The sequence below is a fragment of the Equus asinus genome, chromosome 4, assembly GCF_041296235.1.
Source record: "Equus asinus isolate D_3611 breed Donkey chromosome 4, EquAss-T2T_v2, whole genome shotgun sequence".
Classification (NCBI taxonomy): domain Eukaryota; kingdom Metazoa; phylum Chordata; class Mammalia; order Perissodactyla; family Equidae; genus Equus; species Equus asinus.
Window position 1 is genome coordinate 127,712,083 of NC_091793.1, and position 15,147 is coordinate 127,727,229.

General features: G+C 39.5%; 1 protein-coding gene across 12 annotated transcripts in view; it reads left to right on the forward strand.

The window, feature by feature from the left end:
• Window positions 1–15,147, forward strand: part of MYO1B (myosin IB) — a 185,514-nt gene that overhangs the window by 137,075 nt on the left and 33,292 nt on the right. For all 12 annotated transcript variants that reach the window (XM_070508267.1, XM_014837538.3, XM_070508264.1 and 9 more), the window contains exons 14-15: window positions 9,642–9,746; window positions 12,264–12,326. In XM_070508267.1, coding sequence (XP_070364368.1) covers window positions 9,642–9,746; window positions 12,264–12,326 — 168 coding nt within the window. The remainder of the gene's footprint in view (window positions 1–9,641; window positions 9,747–12,263; window positions 12,327–15,147) is intronic.

Genomic DNA, 15,147 nt, shown 5'->3' on the forward strand with positions numbered 1-15,147 from the left:
TATATATGCGTGTTTTATGTGCTGAGAGTCAGCATTTTGGAGACAGTGCTATTTAAAAAGAACTTCTTGAATCAGTACTTGACTTTTGAGATTGCAGATTCAAAGTTCTTACTGTGAAATTTCCAACCAGGTACTTGGACATTATGCCTGTGGTCATTCATTTGTTTGTAGGTTGTTGGACAATGAGGCAGGATACTGTCATGAAAGATCCAGGCGTGAGAGAGACAAATGCTGGCCATGGTCTGGCCAGAGCTGGTTATTATCTCTGTTGGACTCATCAGAGAGGGTCCGGATTAAATGATTTATTGGATTAAATGATTAAATGATTCAGGTCTCATCTGACTGTGATCTTACGATAGTGAGTTCTGCAAAGGTTGAAAAAATTTCTGCTGAATTTCATAATGAATTAAATATTTAAACATTATCTACTTATGTTAGAATTTCCTGTTGACCCCCTTGCTAACTTTGACCTTTAGAAGCTGTTTTAAGGACCTTTTAAAATACTTAACTCTCACTTTTAGGAGTGGTATTTTAGTTTGGTTCAGGAAAATAACAAGTGAGTCAGGCTCCTCCTTTCTTAATTCTCCCCACAAGTAATGATTTGTGAATCTCTTCAAATAACCAGACCTTGCCAGAATGACCCCTTGCAAGAATTTACATGTTCCAAATGATCAGGTTCACAGAATCAGAAAAAACATCAGCCCATTCCCCTTCTGCTAAGACACGCCTTTCTAGCAAATGCCTTTTTCTTACAGCATTTATTTGTGTGATAATGCCTTCTCCCTATTGATCATGTGCCACATTTAATAGCTAATGCAAATAATTATTGAGGGCTGACTGTATGCAAGCATGGGTGCGTGTTGCATAGACTGTCCAATTTAATTTCCACAAGAACTTCATGCAGGAAGTAGCTGCTATTGTTATTCAGATTCTGTGATGAGGAAGTGAGGCTCTGAAGTAAGTCCCCTGAAGTAGCCACGTAACTCCCTGAAGGGTACATGGCTGCTAAGTCGTGGACTCCAGACCTAAACCCCAGACTTCCTAATAAATAATGAAAGACCTCCTAGAGGACCTTTTCCTCACTTTCACCCACAAACTCACAGGGTCCCCAGTATCTGGAAATAAGGAAAAAAAAACTAAATGTGATAGGTCTCTGACGCCCCCTATTTCTGCACCATTGTCATCCTTCCAAGCTCCAGGCCAGTGTGGGGAGACTTCCTGGAGTTCATCTTTATGCTGGTGGCAGAGTGTGGGACACTTGTGCTGTGCACTGGCTGCTGTCCCCATACTGCCCCTCAATAACTGCCCTTCAGCACAACGTCTGCTTGTATTGGTGACTCTGTAGCACACTCTGCAAGGAAAGCTTCTGGTCCCTTCATTAAAGGGAAAGAATTTGAGATTTGTGATTTAGGAGAATTGCTTGAGTATATGCAGAAATCATGGTGCCAAAATTAATTTCTTTGCATCAAGAAGGGTTACTGTCACTAAATGGGCAGCATATCAAAGACATTCTTTACAGTTGGCAGGGAAAAGATTTCTTACCTGGCACATCACTGATCTAAATTTAGATGGTTTCATGAACAGGGCCAAAGCAGAGATCTCACTAGAAAGTTAGAATAAAAAGATATATTCAATGCTACTTCTAAAATCAAAGAAACTGATTTTATTTTATTTTATTTTGCAAGAAAAAAATTTATTGGCCTTTAAGCCAGTGGGGAAGGGCTTAATGTCATGTCACAATACATGGAAATTTTTTTTTATAGGCTAATGGGGTTATGATGGGACATTGGCTTGCCTTCATCTTCCAGGATATCGTAAGATCTCAGCTGTGGGAAAAGAGACCCTCACAGCGCTCAGGGAACTGAGTTGCTCCTCATGTAGTTTTGACCGTGTATAAGTGAGGGAGTCATTTCTCAAGCATTTATTCAGTGCCTCATATGAGCCAGATGCCAGTGGGAAGCAAGACAGAGATGTTCCTTTCCTGCATGGAGCTTATGGTCTTGGCCCTAAGATTGAGGGGCTGTTGCCGACTGAGGACACATCCTATCTGGTAGGAAAATCTAACCAGGAAACTAGATTACTCTTTAAAAGTGTGTTTTTGCTATAGACCTAATCAGAATAGAAGCTGGATGTTCTGGGTGGATACGTTAACTTGGCACTGGGTGAAACACCCTGTAGCAATGCGGAAATATTTTTCATTTGTGGTTAATTCAAGTTTTTCTCCAAGCCCATCTTTCTGAAGATGCTTTACTTCTACAGGTTATATCACCGTTTTTCTTAACACTCTTACAGCTACGGACTTTAGCTTATGCAAATGCCTGCATTATGTTTCTAAATGCTCTTCCTTTCTTCAGAGGAATACTCCAGCTCTGTAGTTCTCAGACTTAGCTGCACATTGGAATTACCTGGGGAGCTTTTGAATATTCAGATGTCCAGGCTGCACCCCAGAGCAATAAGTCAGCATTGAGTATTGTAAAGGTCCCAGGTGATTCCATCGTGCAGTCAAGGTTGAGACCAACTGTTCCTGTAAACAGGAATCTCCAGAGTGAACTATAAATTCCAAACATATGTGTTCTGCTGGCTGTTTGGCCTCTGCACGAGATGCCCTTATAAAACATTCAGCCTCACTTCAGTTTATCCTTTCTAAACCTAATCTGTGTGTATATAACATTCCTAAAACCAAACAGATTACATCTTTACTCTTAAATAGAACTTTCAGCCAAAGCCAAATCAAACTAGTTATGTGTCTATAGCAAATCTTGTGATGGCCATAAAATCGTTAGAAGTTAATTTTCCTTCTCCATGCAGTAAAAGCTTTGATTTCTTTTCTAGTCCCTTGAGAAAACTAAGATTTGTTTTTCATTCTACAGACATGCTTAATGACGGGGATACGTTCTTAGAAATGCACCGTTAGGTGATTTCATTGCTGTGCAAACATTATAGAGTGTACCTACACAAACCTAGATGGCGTAGCCTACTACACAACCGGGCTATATGCTACGAATCTTACGGGACCACAGTCCTATATGTGGTCCGTCATTGACTGAAGCGTAGTTATGCGGTGCATGACTGTAATTAATAGTTCTCGCTCTCCTTCTCAGGTTACTCTTCTAAATGTCTTGATTTTTAATAATTTATTATTTATTTTATAAATAAATTTATTTTGGGGGAAGTCAGAATAGAGATTTGGTTGGGAACTTTTAAGATACTTTTACCTGCTTTTTGATACAGAATTAGAAATTTCTTTTTTAATGTATTCACGTACATACCCCAGGTGCCGTTGTACATGTTCCTGGATTCTCAGCAAACGTAGAACACACAGAAAGGTCAGGAAGCCCAGAGGGTGGAACCCAAGGAAGCCAGATAATTAAGGACTTACAGGTACCACCAACTGAAGTAGAAGAGCTCAGAGTCTGACTCACGAGGGAGGATTCAGAGCGCACATCAATGCAAAAATGAAAATGTCTATGGTGTCGTCTGCCCAAGTGGAAATAAACAGATAGAGTATAGAGGAAATTCTGCCCTTATTCTTCGGTGAAAATTGGCTACAGGAATTAAGAGTTCTGCCTTTTAGAACGCCCTGGACATCACTTTAAAGATCGGACTGTAAAGGTCCAGAAAAAAATTTTTTAATGTTTCTAATTCTGCTTCATGACCCCGCTGACAGTTCCCATGAAAACGTTTTTCAGCTGAGCTGGTGGAAACCTTTCATTCACTTTGGTCTGTCTCTAAACGGAATAGGGAAACTGATGCATTAAACCATGGGGTGATGACACATGGGTTTGACTAACAGACATTCCAGCGCCAGCAGGGTGAATGGCTCTGCCTCGCTAGCCACGTGGGATCTGATGCCAGTTTGGAGAACAGATTAGTGGAACAATGATACCAAAAATAAGGTGAAGTGAATTAAAATTCTTAGAGGAGAAAAATCTAACTATAAATCCTGGACGTAAGTCCAGTTTGCAAAGGGAGAGAATTACAGTCCAAACACTCCAATTCTGTACAATGAAGTTTAGATGTTCTCATAACTGAAAACATGGCCTTTGATCTCTGAGAAATATTTATAGCATCTCCATAAAATAACAAATGCTATTCTTTAAAAAAGTGAAATTAAATTCAAAACAATGTTGAGCAGTCTAAATTGATTCAGCTTTTTTATAAGTACTTATCTGATAGGTATTAAAATTGACAGGTAGTTTAATGGGGAAATCCATTTAACTGTTAGTATCCTGTAGACGGAAGCAGGACAGCACTGGCTGAATATGTCACTTTTCATACGGTTTAGCTGGTTTCATGCAGGCGAAGAGCTGGTTCTTTTGAATCAGGCTCTCCTTATTCGTCTTGCCCCTATTAACCTCACTGAAGGTGGCCCGTACGCAGCAAGGATGCGATAGGCTAGACGCAGTGAGTGTGCTACGTAAAACAGGCCTGTAGCTGGGCCAGTATCAGTGCAGCGTGCCAAGTCCCTCTCATGATTATAGGGTTTATTTTCTAAATTGTTTTAAAAAGAAAATTGATGCTGGTTACAGTCAACACCTTGTGTTTCAGTTGCCTTTATTTGTCCTTGGTGCGTTAGAGAACAACAGTTGAAGAGGAAGAGATGATTTAAAGTAGATTCTTAGAACGAAAATGGTGGGCATTAATATGATTCATAGTATGTATATGTTCATCATTGCTCTTACTTTAACTTTTTAATCCAAAGCCTAATTTAAAATATTTAAGGAAAGCACTGTAAGGCTGTTTTTTAAAAAAATTTATCGTATTTGAGTATGTATCTGGAAGAAAAATGTTATGCATTTAAAGGGAAGTTTTTTAAAACTTTAGCCATTCAATTTTGTGAATGTCTAACAAGGAGAATGTTTTATATTAAATGTTTTTCTCTTGTTTTGAGGAATTTTGTAAAGTTTACTTTCTAAAAAAAGCAGTTCTTGATTTGGGACCCATTTCTTGACATTGTGATTTTTATTTTATTTATTTATTAATTTATTATTTTTTGAGGAAGATTAGCCCTGAGCTAACTACTGCCAGTCCTCTTTTTTGCTGAGGAAGCCTGGCCCTGAGCTAACATTGTGTGCATCTTCCTCTACTTTATATGTGGGACGCCTACCACAGCATGGCGTGCCAAGGAGTGCCATGTCCGCACCCGGGATCCAAACCGGCGAACCTCGGGCCACCGAGAAGCGGAATGTGTGAACTTAACCGCTGCGCCACCGGGCCGGCCCCAACCTTGTGATTTTTAAAAATTAATTGTTACGTAAATTTTATTTTTCTATAGGAACAGTGTTATAATTGGAGACTGTCCAAAGGCTTTTCACCAAGTAAATCTTTACTAGGACCAGTAGCACATTTTAAACTATTAATATAGCCCAACTCCTCTGAAACAGTGATATCATACTCAAAGTTCTATAATTTTTATATGAATGTACTGTTTTATTTATTGTGCAAGAGACTTCATTGTATGTAAAATAGGAAATCCTCAACCAACTTATGTCCAAAATTTGACCTCAAATGAAAGTGTTGAACTGTAAGAAATATCAAATACATAATTTACAGTACTTTTTGGTTGAATACGTCATGGTCTTTGTGTTTGAACTGCCCCCCATTCCCCACACATAATATTCACCTGCAAACCCCGTGCTGTCCCACCATCCTAATGATGGAGGTGACAGAGCTTCCTCCTTTATTCTACATATTCTTTTCAATATTTATTGTTTTGAAAGAGTATGAGATTTAAATATCTGCCTAAAGAGTATAGGACTTCTTTAGCCTCCTCTATTGCTGAGAATATACAAGTGTAGTAACAGGCCAGTATTTTTGATCCATCCTTCAAATTCATTCCAAGTGGAAACTTCATGATTGATACTTATAAATATAAACCAGTTGTAAACTCTGTTGGGAGTATGACTTCCTGTTTCTTTGATGTTGAAAGGGTCTACTCAAACTCTAGAATTCTTGAAAGAAGCCCTAGAGTTTCAAATGTTGGTATTTTGTATACTTCTAAATATAGTAAGTACTTACTACCCCAAAATACACTTGGTAAATACAGTGTAAAATAGTATAGAACCCAGGCACCCTGCTGTTTACCTGCGTTTTCTAGAGCAGTCCAGTGGGGGTGGGGGTTGTTCTGAGCTTCGTTCAAGGGGATTGTATAATGGAAAATTTTGGATCTACTTGTTTGAAGATGTTCCCAAAAGTTTTAGTTTTATCTCTCAGTCTTTAAGGATAAATGTGGCTTAGAGAATGGAGAAAAATTCGCTGCATGGAGCATGGGTAGCAAACTGGAGAGAGGAGGTGAGTCATTCATGGGAGCAAGCTCCTGCCCACTTCCTCTGTGTGGGGCTTTGATTCATGAAACTGACACGTGGGAGAGAGTGCCTGCGCTGGCCACCCATGCAGTTCTTGACAAACCAAAAAAGTATCCAAATACCAAGTTGCTTTGGGGCCTTCATATTCATGTGACGGTTCCTAGACTCAGTTTAGCTATTTTATAAAAGGCAGAGGGAAAACCTGCTGATAGTTAACGCCTATATCGATGGAGAAATGCGTTGGACCTGTGCAAGTTGCAGCTGTATAAATGGTTTACCAGGCTGTTCCTTAATTTTCTGCAAATTATAAATTTTTGCAAGTTATTTTTAATGATTTGTGAAGTCCCATTTCCCCAAAATTTGGATAATGTCAACAGCCTAAACTTAGATCACAAGAAATGTGATTGCCTGCGTTTGCAGCAGTAATGATTGCACTGGCGATTCATGACGTGTTTTGGAGGCTGTGGGGTGTGTTTGCAAAAGATGCTGAGATATTTCTGTGGGGAAGTAAGCTGGTTTCTGCCCTGACAATTGTGTTACTCTGTTTTTGTTTCCGTTCTTTAAGCAGCAGGATAAGGTCGGAGAGTCAAGGTTACTGTTCTTAGGCTGTCTCCAGAATACTTTCCTTACCACCTTGTCTGTGTTTGAAGGGGAGACACAGCACGTATAGCACAGGGGTGGGTTGCTGTGATGGGAACGGGGAGGTGCTCTGGATCTTGCTGAATCTCTTCATTGTTTTGGTGACCTGCCAACTCCCTCTGTCCCTGACTCTTGGGGTGGATGTGTCATACACGTTTTATTTTTCCTGATAATTTAGGGTTAGAAACATTAGATTCTGAAGCCTTAAGGACTTGAAGCAAATTACGTGGTGTATCATTATTTCAGTTGCACAGTTTTTATCCTGAATAGCTCTCACCTAGTGGAACCACAATTCAGACAGCATGTGTAGGTATCGTGACCCTGTCTTGTGAATTGATCAGACACGTGTTTGATCTAAAGTTTTATGCCAGTCAGAAATACAGCGTGAATGGTAAAATCTGTCATTTCCACCAATGAGTAACTATCAGATGAGTGTTTACTTTTAGAAGTTTATTGCAAATTAAGAACTGACTGCATTTTGTGTAATCTGTCCCTTTCTGCACCAGAATGCAGTAAGTATGAACTGTTTGCAGTGACGGTCTGTTGCATGCTCCTGTGTGAATAGCTTCTCCAGCTGTGTGAATTTTGCAGTAAATGGCCATTGATTAACTGTGTGGATATGAAGTGTAGAATTCACAGAGGAATTTTTAAAAATTACAGGGAAAATTAATTTAGCTCTAACTTCTTAAGTTGTGTTATGACTGTGAAGCTTCGCCTCTGGTTTCTGATCTGCTTGTGTGTGTTTCATAGTCCTGTTCGAGCTGTTCAAGTCACATAATATGTCTGCGGACGCTAGTTGCTTTCCCCTGCCTGCTCCTCATTAGTGGCTGTTTGAAGATTTAACATAATTTTGTTTAAATAGCTCCATGGGCACAGACTTATTAAATTAGAGAGAAGATTTACTCCATGAATTTGTTTTCTAACAAAACCAAAGATCTGCTCATACAAACCATTAAAATTTTAATTTTATTATGTTTTTCATTTGTGGTAGTAGATTATATAAGGATCTATTTTACCAAACCAAGACAACCAGACTTTGTCAAAGATGAAATGGCCTTATGCTGATTATAATAATAATAAGGCATTTATACCAGATTGAATTCAACATTTAATCAAAATTGTTAAGCTCTTAGGATTAGAGCACATGGTTTTTAAAACTTTTGTGTGAAAATGAGTACTGGGGACTGTCCTTTGTGTCTAAGACTAGGTTTGTCAAAAGTATTGAAAGTAAATGTATGCCCTTTAGTAAGAAATTTCAGGATTAAAAACAACAACAACAACTTTTATCCTTGACTACATTTAATGTTAAAAGATCAGTCAGTGACAGTGTCAATGTGTCATTTATAGTTTAGAGTCAAAAGTTTCCTCAGATTGTTTATCACTGGTGATTAGAACTCCTTCGCTGACCTCCAGGAAAGAATGTGGTCAGATGCTACATTATAAGTATCATTTTTAAATTTGTCCTAGGTAGGACCAAAATTGATGGTTTGCTTTCTTCATTTATGGAGAGGCTTGAAGGCCAGTCTCTGTATTCTCAGGGAGTCGTGAGCTTCGGTTCCGCCGTTACGTGGGGACCCTCCTAGCTCACTAGGCCAGGGCTGGCCACCTCAGTGGGAAAAGAGTCAGGTTTATCAGTGGTGGGGTCGTAGCGTCCCTTGCTCCCAATGCCACCATTTCTTTCCCTGCACAAAGGAAGGATAGAGGTGAAAATAGCTAGTTTATGACCAGATCTGCCTGTTCCTGGATGCTGTGGCTCTTGGTGAAGTGCATTCATTTAGCAGATGTGCATTTTCCGTCCTCAGTATGTACAAAAATGCATTAAGCCCTGTGCGTTGTTCAGAAACGATGCAGGCCTGGATCTTCCATCGGAGTTCATAGGAGATCACTCTAATGTGAAGGAGAAACTGCTGAGAATCATAAGAGGAATAAATATGAGCCTTCTGAGAAGAGAGAGAGCGTTTCTAGTGAGGGAGATGAATTCGATGTGCTGATTCCCTTGGGTCTCCATTTTGTAGGCCCCTCATCCATTCCTTCACTCATCAGATACATACAGAGCGCTTACTAGGGGTGAGGTGCTGGGTAAGGCATGGGCTTACAGCGGTGGACAAAAGAGACACAGGGTCGACGTTGCCCTTAGGAATGTACAGGCTAGTGAGACAGATAAGTGTGAACTAATCAATACATGTGTACGCTTATATACACACGTATGTACATAGAGCATGATTTTTAAAAGTGCTAGTGTGTAAGAGTCAGAATGAGGGATCTGACCCCGGGTTCGGGAAGAGGATCAGGTCAGGAAGACTGTCTTGAGCTCCAAAGTTTTACCTGAGAATGAAAGCTTGAGTGTCACTTGGGTGACAGAGATTGTAGATCTCACTCTTTGTTTTCTGATCTTTCGGGGGAAATGTATGTATTTTTTATTTTTTACCATGTGTGGGGTGCTTCCTTGTCAACTAAACATCTTCATCTTCAAATACTGTATAATTTGTGTGCTCCTCATTCATTCACTTATCTCGTGAATCGTTTCTCAAGTGCCTGTGATGTTTGAGCCTCTGACCCAGCAGCTGTGTGCTGGGCCACAGTTGAATCGGATAGGCAGTGGGTGGCGTCTCTTGTGGACTGAGACGTTAGAGTGCCCCCGTTATGGAAGAGCTAATGGCTTGGTTTATAAGGCTATTTTCATTTTTCCCCATACAGGACAACAGCTTTGAGCAGTTTATTATTAACTATTGTAATGAAAAGCTGCAACAAATCTTCATTGAACTTACTCTTAAAGAAGAGCAGGAGGAGTATATACGGGAGGTAATGTTGAAATATTCTTTTAAATGTTCCTTTTTACTCAAATACAAATCCTGGATTCAGACTACGTAAACGTGACCCTAAAATCAGATTTATCTAAGTTTAGCCATATTCTGTCTTTTAAAAATTTCTTTGGCATGGGGCTGGCCCCGTGGTTGAGTGGTTGGGTTCACGCGCTCCACTGCAGGCGGCCCAGTGTTTCATTGGTTCGAGTCCTGGCCGCGGATATGGCACTGCTCATCAAGCCACGCTGAGGCAGCCTCCCACATGCCACAACTAGAAGGACCCACAAAGAAGAATATACAACTATGTACCGGGGGGCTTTGGGGAGAAAAGGGAAAAAAATAAAATCTTTAAAAAAAAAAAAATATTTCTTTGGCATGACATTTAAGCTAACTGAGATTTTCTTTACTGCTCTGCTGCTAGTGCCCAGAACAATGCCTGCCACATAGTAGGTGCTCAGTAAATATCAGTTGACTGACTTGAGTCTCACTGGATTCCAGTGCAATGATGTAAAATAATAGTGTGTTAATAAAATGGTCTGTGATGAATGCACAAACAGCTGTGGTCCATCCCTACAAGGGCCTACTTCTCAGCAATAAAAAGGAGCAGACAGTTGAGACACGCAGTGACATGAAGGAATCTCAAATGCATTAAGCTAGATGAAAGAAGCCAGACTCAGAAGACTACATACTGTGTGATCCCATCTCTTTATCTTTCTAGAAAAGGCAAAACTATAGAGGCAAAGTGATAGAGACAGGGGACAGTCAGCAATTGCCAGGGGATAGGAGTCGTCAGAGAGCATGACTATGAAGGGCAACACGAGGGAATTTGGGGGGGCTAATTATGGTGGTGGTCACATGATGTGATGCATTTGCCAAAACTTAGAGAATGGTCTACCAAAAAAGTCAATATTGCTGTATATAAATTTGAAAATATTTTAAGACTTTGTTCAATCTTGAAAAGCACTGATTTTCTAATAAAAACAGGTAACATTTGTTGAGTGCTATATGCCAGGTATTGTCCTAGTGCCATGTATGGACTCTCACTTAATGTAATTTAAAAATAATCAGAAGTAATGTTTGCAAAAGCCTTTCAACGCTAATTGTAAAACACGCACTTGGTTTTCACCCTTTCATTTTTTTAAATAGCCAGTCTTTCTCTAAGTATAAAATTATTTACTTCAGAAAAAATAAAAAGGAGAAATTATTTTCTTGTATCCGTATTTTTATTTCCTTTTCATTTATTTATTTTAATATTTTAGTAATGACATTACATATTTTTCTTCATTTCTTTTTTTTTTTTTTTCCTTTGCTGAGGAAGATTCAGCCTGAGCTAACATCCATGCCAATTTCCTCTATTTTTCAGTATGTGGGCTGCCAGCACAGCATGGCTTCTAACAGAGCAGTGTAGGTCAGCTTGCAGGAACCAAATCCAGGCTGCCAAAGTGGAGTGTGCTGAACTTAACCACTAGGCCACCGGGGCTGGCCCTGTCTTCATTTCTATGATGTCATTTTAAGTCATTAAGGACACTGAAACCTCCTTTTTTGGGGGTCTCTTAGTATAGATTTTTCTAATGTGATGATTATTCCCAGTGACTTAGTAAAATAATCCATTTACTTGAAAGCTAAATTGTAAATATTTCATTTTTCTTTTAGAATGATCATTTAGAAATGTCTTCTATTTGTCTGGCACCTTTTGGTAGCATAAACATCCTAAAAGCCAGATTAATTCTCTTCCTGTCCTCTCATCATAAAGAGAATACCCAGACTTTGATCTCTAACTTAAAACAGTTTGTACAGATTGTCTAAAACACTTCTAAGAATATATAGGAAGATCCCTAGCTTGCTGTACGAATTAAATTTCTTCCCCTTAGAAGAAAAATAAATGTTTACACTGATGGACAGAGTGTAAGCAGATGCAGAATGATTACATTTGGCCTCCCAGATTTGGCTTTGTTGGTAGCGTTAGAACCAGTGGATAGGTTTTTGTCTTTCCTTATGTTGAAAGTATTTTGTCTGAGCACTGGGCTATTTTTTACACTTGAAAAAAGTTAACTGTCCTACAACATGGGGTTGACTCTAAAATTAATTTTTTCCTTGTGATTACAAATTAAGAACAGAAAAATCTAGGCTTTAGATTCCTGGGATCAAGTTCTGACTTATTTCCTTATAAACACTGTAAATATACACAAAGTAATATTGACCCATGGGCCTGTCGAGTAAATATTTGGCCCAGGCCCAGTGAAGTGCATGGGAAATTGCCACAGATGGGAGAGTGGAATGGGAGGCAGTCTCAGGACAGGTCAAGGGCGCTCGTTTCAATCAGATCATGTCAGTGGTGGACTGCTGCACTGAGAAAGTTTTGGGAACCGGAAGATGACATTTGCAGCACTGACTTTATAAAGGAAATGTTCAGAGAGGAAGTGAAATATGATAAGACGGGCAAAATCTGTTTTATGGATGGTGGTGTTGTGGCATCATCATATGGACTTTGATTTTGTTCTGTTTTGTTTCTCAGGACATAGAATGGATGCACATTGATTACTTCAATAATGCTATCATCTGTGACCTAATAGAAAATGTGAGTATTAGGTACAGTTTTCTAAAGAATTTCTTAGTAGTGTAATTCACTCCTTATGAATGATCTCACTGCCTTCATTGTGAAGCTTTAATATTTTCACTGTTTTAACACTTTTCTTAGGGAACTGCAGAATTCTGGAGACTTGGTTGTAGTCCTAAGGGACCATACACAGTTCTTGAACACATACCTAGACAGCTGGACATTTTGATACTTAGCCTGGATCCCCCATACTCATCCTGTGCTGTGTCATTACTGCCCATTCCTTACTGCCCTTAGATGCACCAGCCTTTCTTGTGTGTTGGGAGCCCAGCTCCAGTCCATGGCTCCTGGAGTGTGAGCACTGATCAGAGGAGGCTCGGAGCAGCTTTAAAGGTTTCTACCAAATCAAAATACCCATTTCATTTCTAACGATTTAGTGACCTCTTAACATACTGTTCAATGGTTATTATCAGAAAGATAATTGTTGGGGAGGAGGTGGAGAAAAGGGAACCGTTGTGCACTGTTGGTGGGAATGTAAGTTGGTGCAGCAGCTGTGGAAGACAGTATGGAGGTTCCTCAAAAAATTAAAAATAGAACAATCGTATGATAACAGCAATCCCGCTTTTGGGTTTATATCCAAAGGAAATGGAATCAGGATCTTGAAGAGATATCTGCACTCCCAGGTTCATTGCAACATTATTCATAATAACTAAGATATGGAGGCAACCTAAGTGTTCGTCTGTGGATGAATGGATAAAAAAAGACGTGTGTGTGTGTATGTGTGTATGAATGAATATTATTCAGCCATGAGAAAGAAGGAAATCCTGTCATTTACGACAACATAGATAGACCTTGAAGGAATTATGCTAAGAGAAATAAGCCAGACAGAGAAAGACAAATACTGTATGATACCATTACTATGTGGAATCTAAAAAAGCCCAACTCATAGAAATGGAGAGAGGAGAATGGTAGTTGCTAGGGCCTGGGGGGATGGGGAGAAGGGGAGATGTTGGTCACAGGGCACAGACTTCCAGCTTGAAGAGGACTAAGTTCTGGGGATGTACTGTACAGCACAGTGACTGTAGTTAACAATACTGTATTATATACTTGAAAGTTGCTAAGAGAGTAGATCTGAAGTGTTCTCACCACAAAAAGAAGTGGTAATTGTGTGACGTGATAGAGGTGTCAGCCCACTGCTGTGGCTCTGGTGGTAGTCATTTTGCAGTATGTAAGTGTATCGAGTCAACATGTTGTACGCCTTAAACTTACACAGTGTTATATGTCAATTATATCTCAGTAAAGCTGGAAAAAAATTTTAAAAAGTTAAAACAACAAAAAACTATGCTGTTCAAGTTAAGAGAAAGGGACAGCCTCAGGAGCTGAATTAACCCAGAAGAGGCTCAGATACAGACTTACCACTGGTTCAGAGAACGTATGCAGGGGACATTGTATGTGTGACTTTGCAGGTGGCCAAGGGCCATGGGACTTTTCAGGTGACCCAAGTTCGTGTGTACGTATGTGAAAAGGCTTCAAGTGTGGAAAACCACTGGATAATTTACAGTAACCTTTCTGAGTCTAAGATTTTTGTTTTTACATCATACTCTGTAGTTTACTGGAAATGAATTGATTGCGGGAAGACTGATTTGTGTGTGAAACTCTGGAAACTTGCTTTATGCTTAGGATTATTAACATTCCTGGCCTTGATAACAGTGTTATTTGAAACAATGTGTACACTTTATTGTCCCACAGCCTTTTGAGCTGTCAGTGGTGAGTGAGTGCTGGTTCCGGAAAGCCCTTACAGGCTCTAAATGTCCAGCACATCACTTTCTATTTATGTACCTTTAACAAATCCTTTCGGAAGTTATGTCATTAGGCAGTATCTTTTCCCTTGGTATTCAAGATAGTATTGCTGAAAGCCACATCTTTGATTAAATCGATTGTTAAAAACTATTCTCAAGCATTACGATTTTCCATTTAAAAAATAAACTTTGTTTTGAAAAATCTGAACGCTCTTGGAATGTGAACACTAATATTTCACCTAAGCGATCCAAAACTCTAGTCTAAAATCCAGAAAATCAGTGGATTTCCTGAAAACTTTTCCTGGTAAATTTTTGGACCAAGGTAATTTGCTGTGGGAATTTTAACTTTCAGCAGTCACGACTAGCACGTTTTCCTTCGTAAACATAATATTGCACTTAATTATTTCCCTTTAAGAAGGAAAAAAAAATAGGGGTAATTTAACTGGATTGTGTTAGTCTAACGGTATTGTCTCAGCCCGACATCCCCTTGCATATGTGATGGAAGAAACTCATGTCCACGCAGGGGCCTGGGGACATAAAGGAAGTGTTTCCTTCCAGCATCACTTAACAATAATGTCTATTCTGGGACTGTTATGAACACACTTGGTTCCTGAGAGTCCACACTTCCCCTGGGTTTTGTGTGGAATGAATAAATGCTTGTCGAGGATGTCACGGCCTTGTGAGGAGAAGGGAAGAGGAACTGGGGCTGTGCCTTGGTGGCTGTGGTGAGGTTGCTGGTCAGTGGAGTGGATGGTTCTCTGTGGAATGGAGACATATGGGCCCAGAGGGGAAATCAAAGGAATAACAGCCTTTATGTAGCAAACTGGAAGGTTCCTGATTCAGTTTAATTGGGCTGACTGCTCTTACGATAAGTATGATCCCAGGGTCTGACTACACAAGAAATAAATTCTCACTCATGTTTAACATCCATTTCGAAATTTTATGTAGAAGAAGGATTTTATTCTAAACAGATATTCTTGAAACACAGCTTGATTGCATTGATCATTAAAAGCAGCATCCCAAATCACATCATTTTTTTCCCT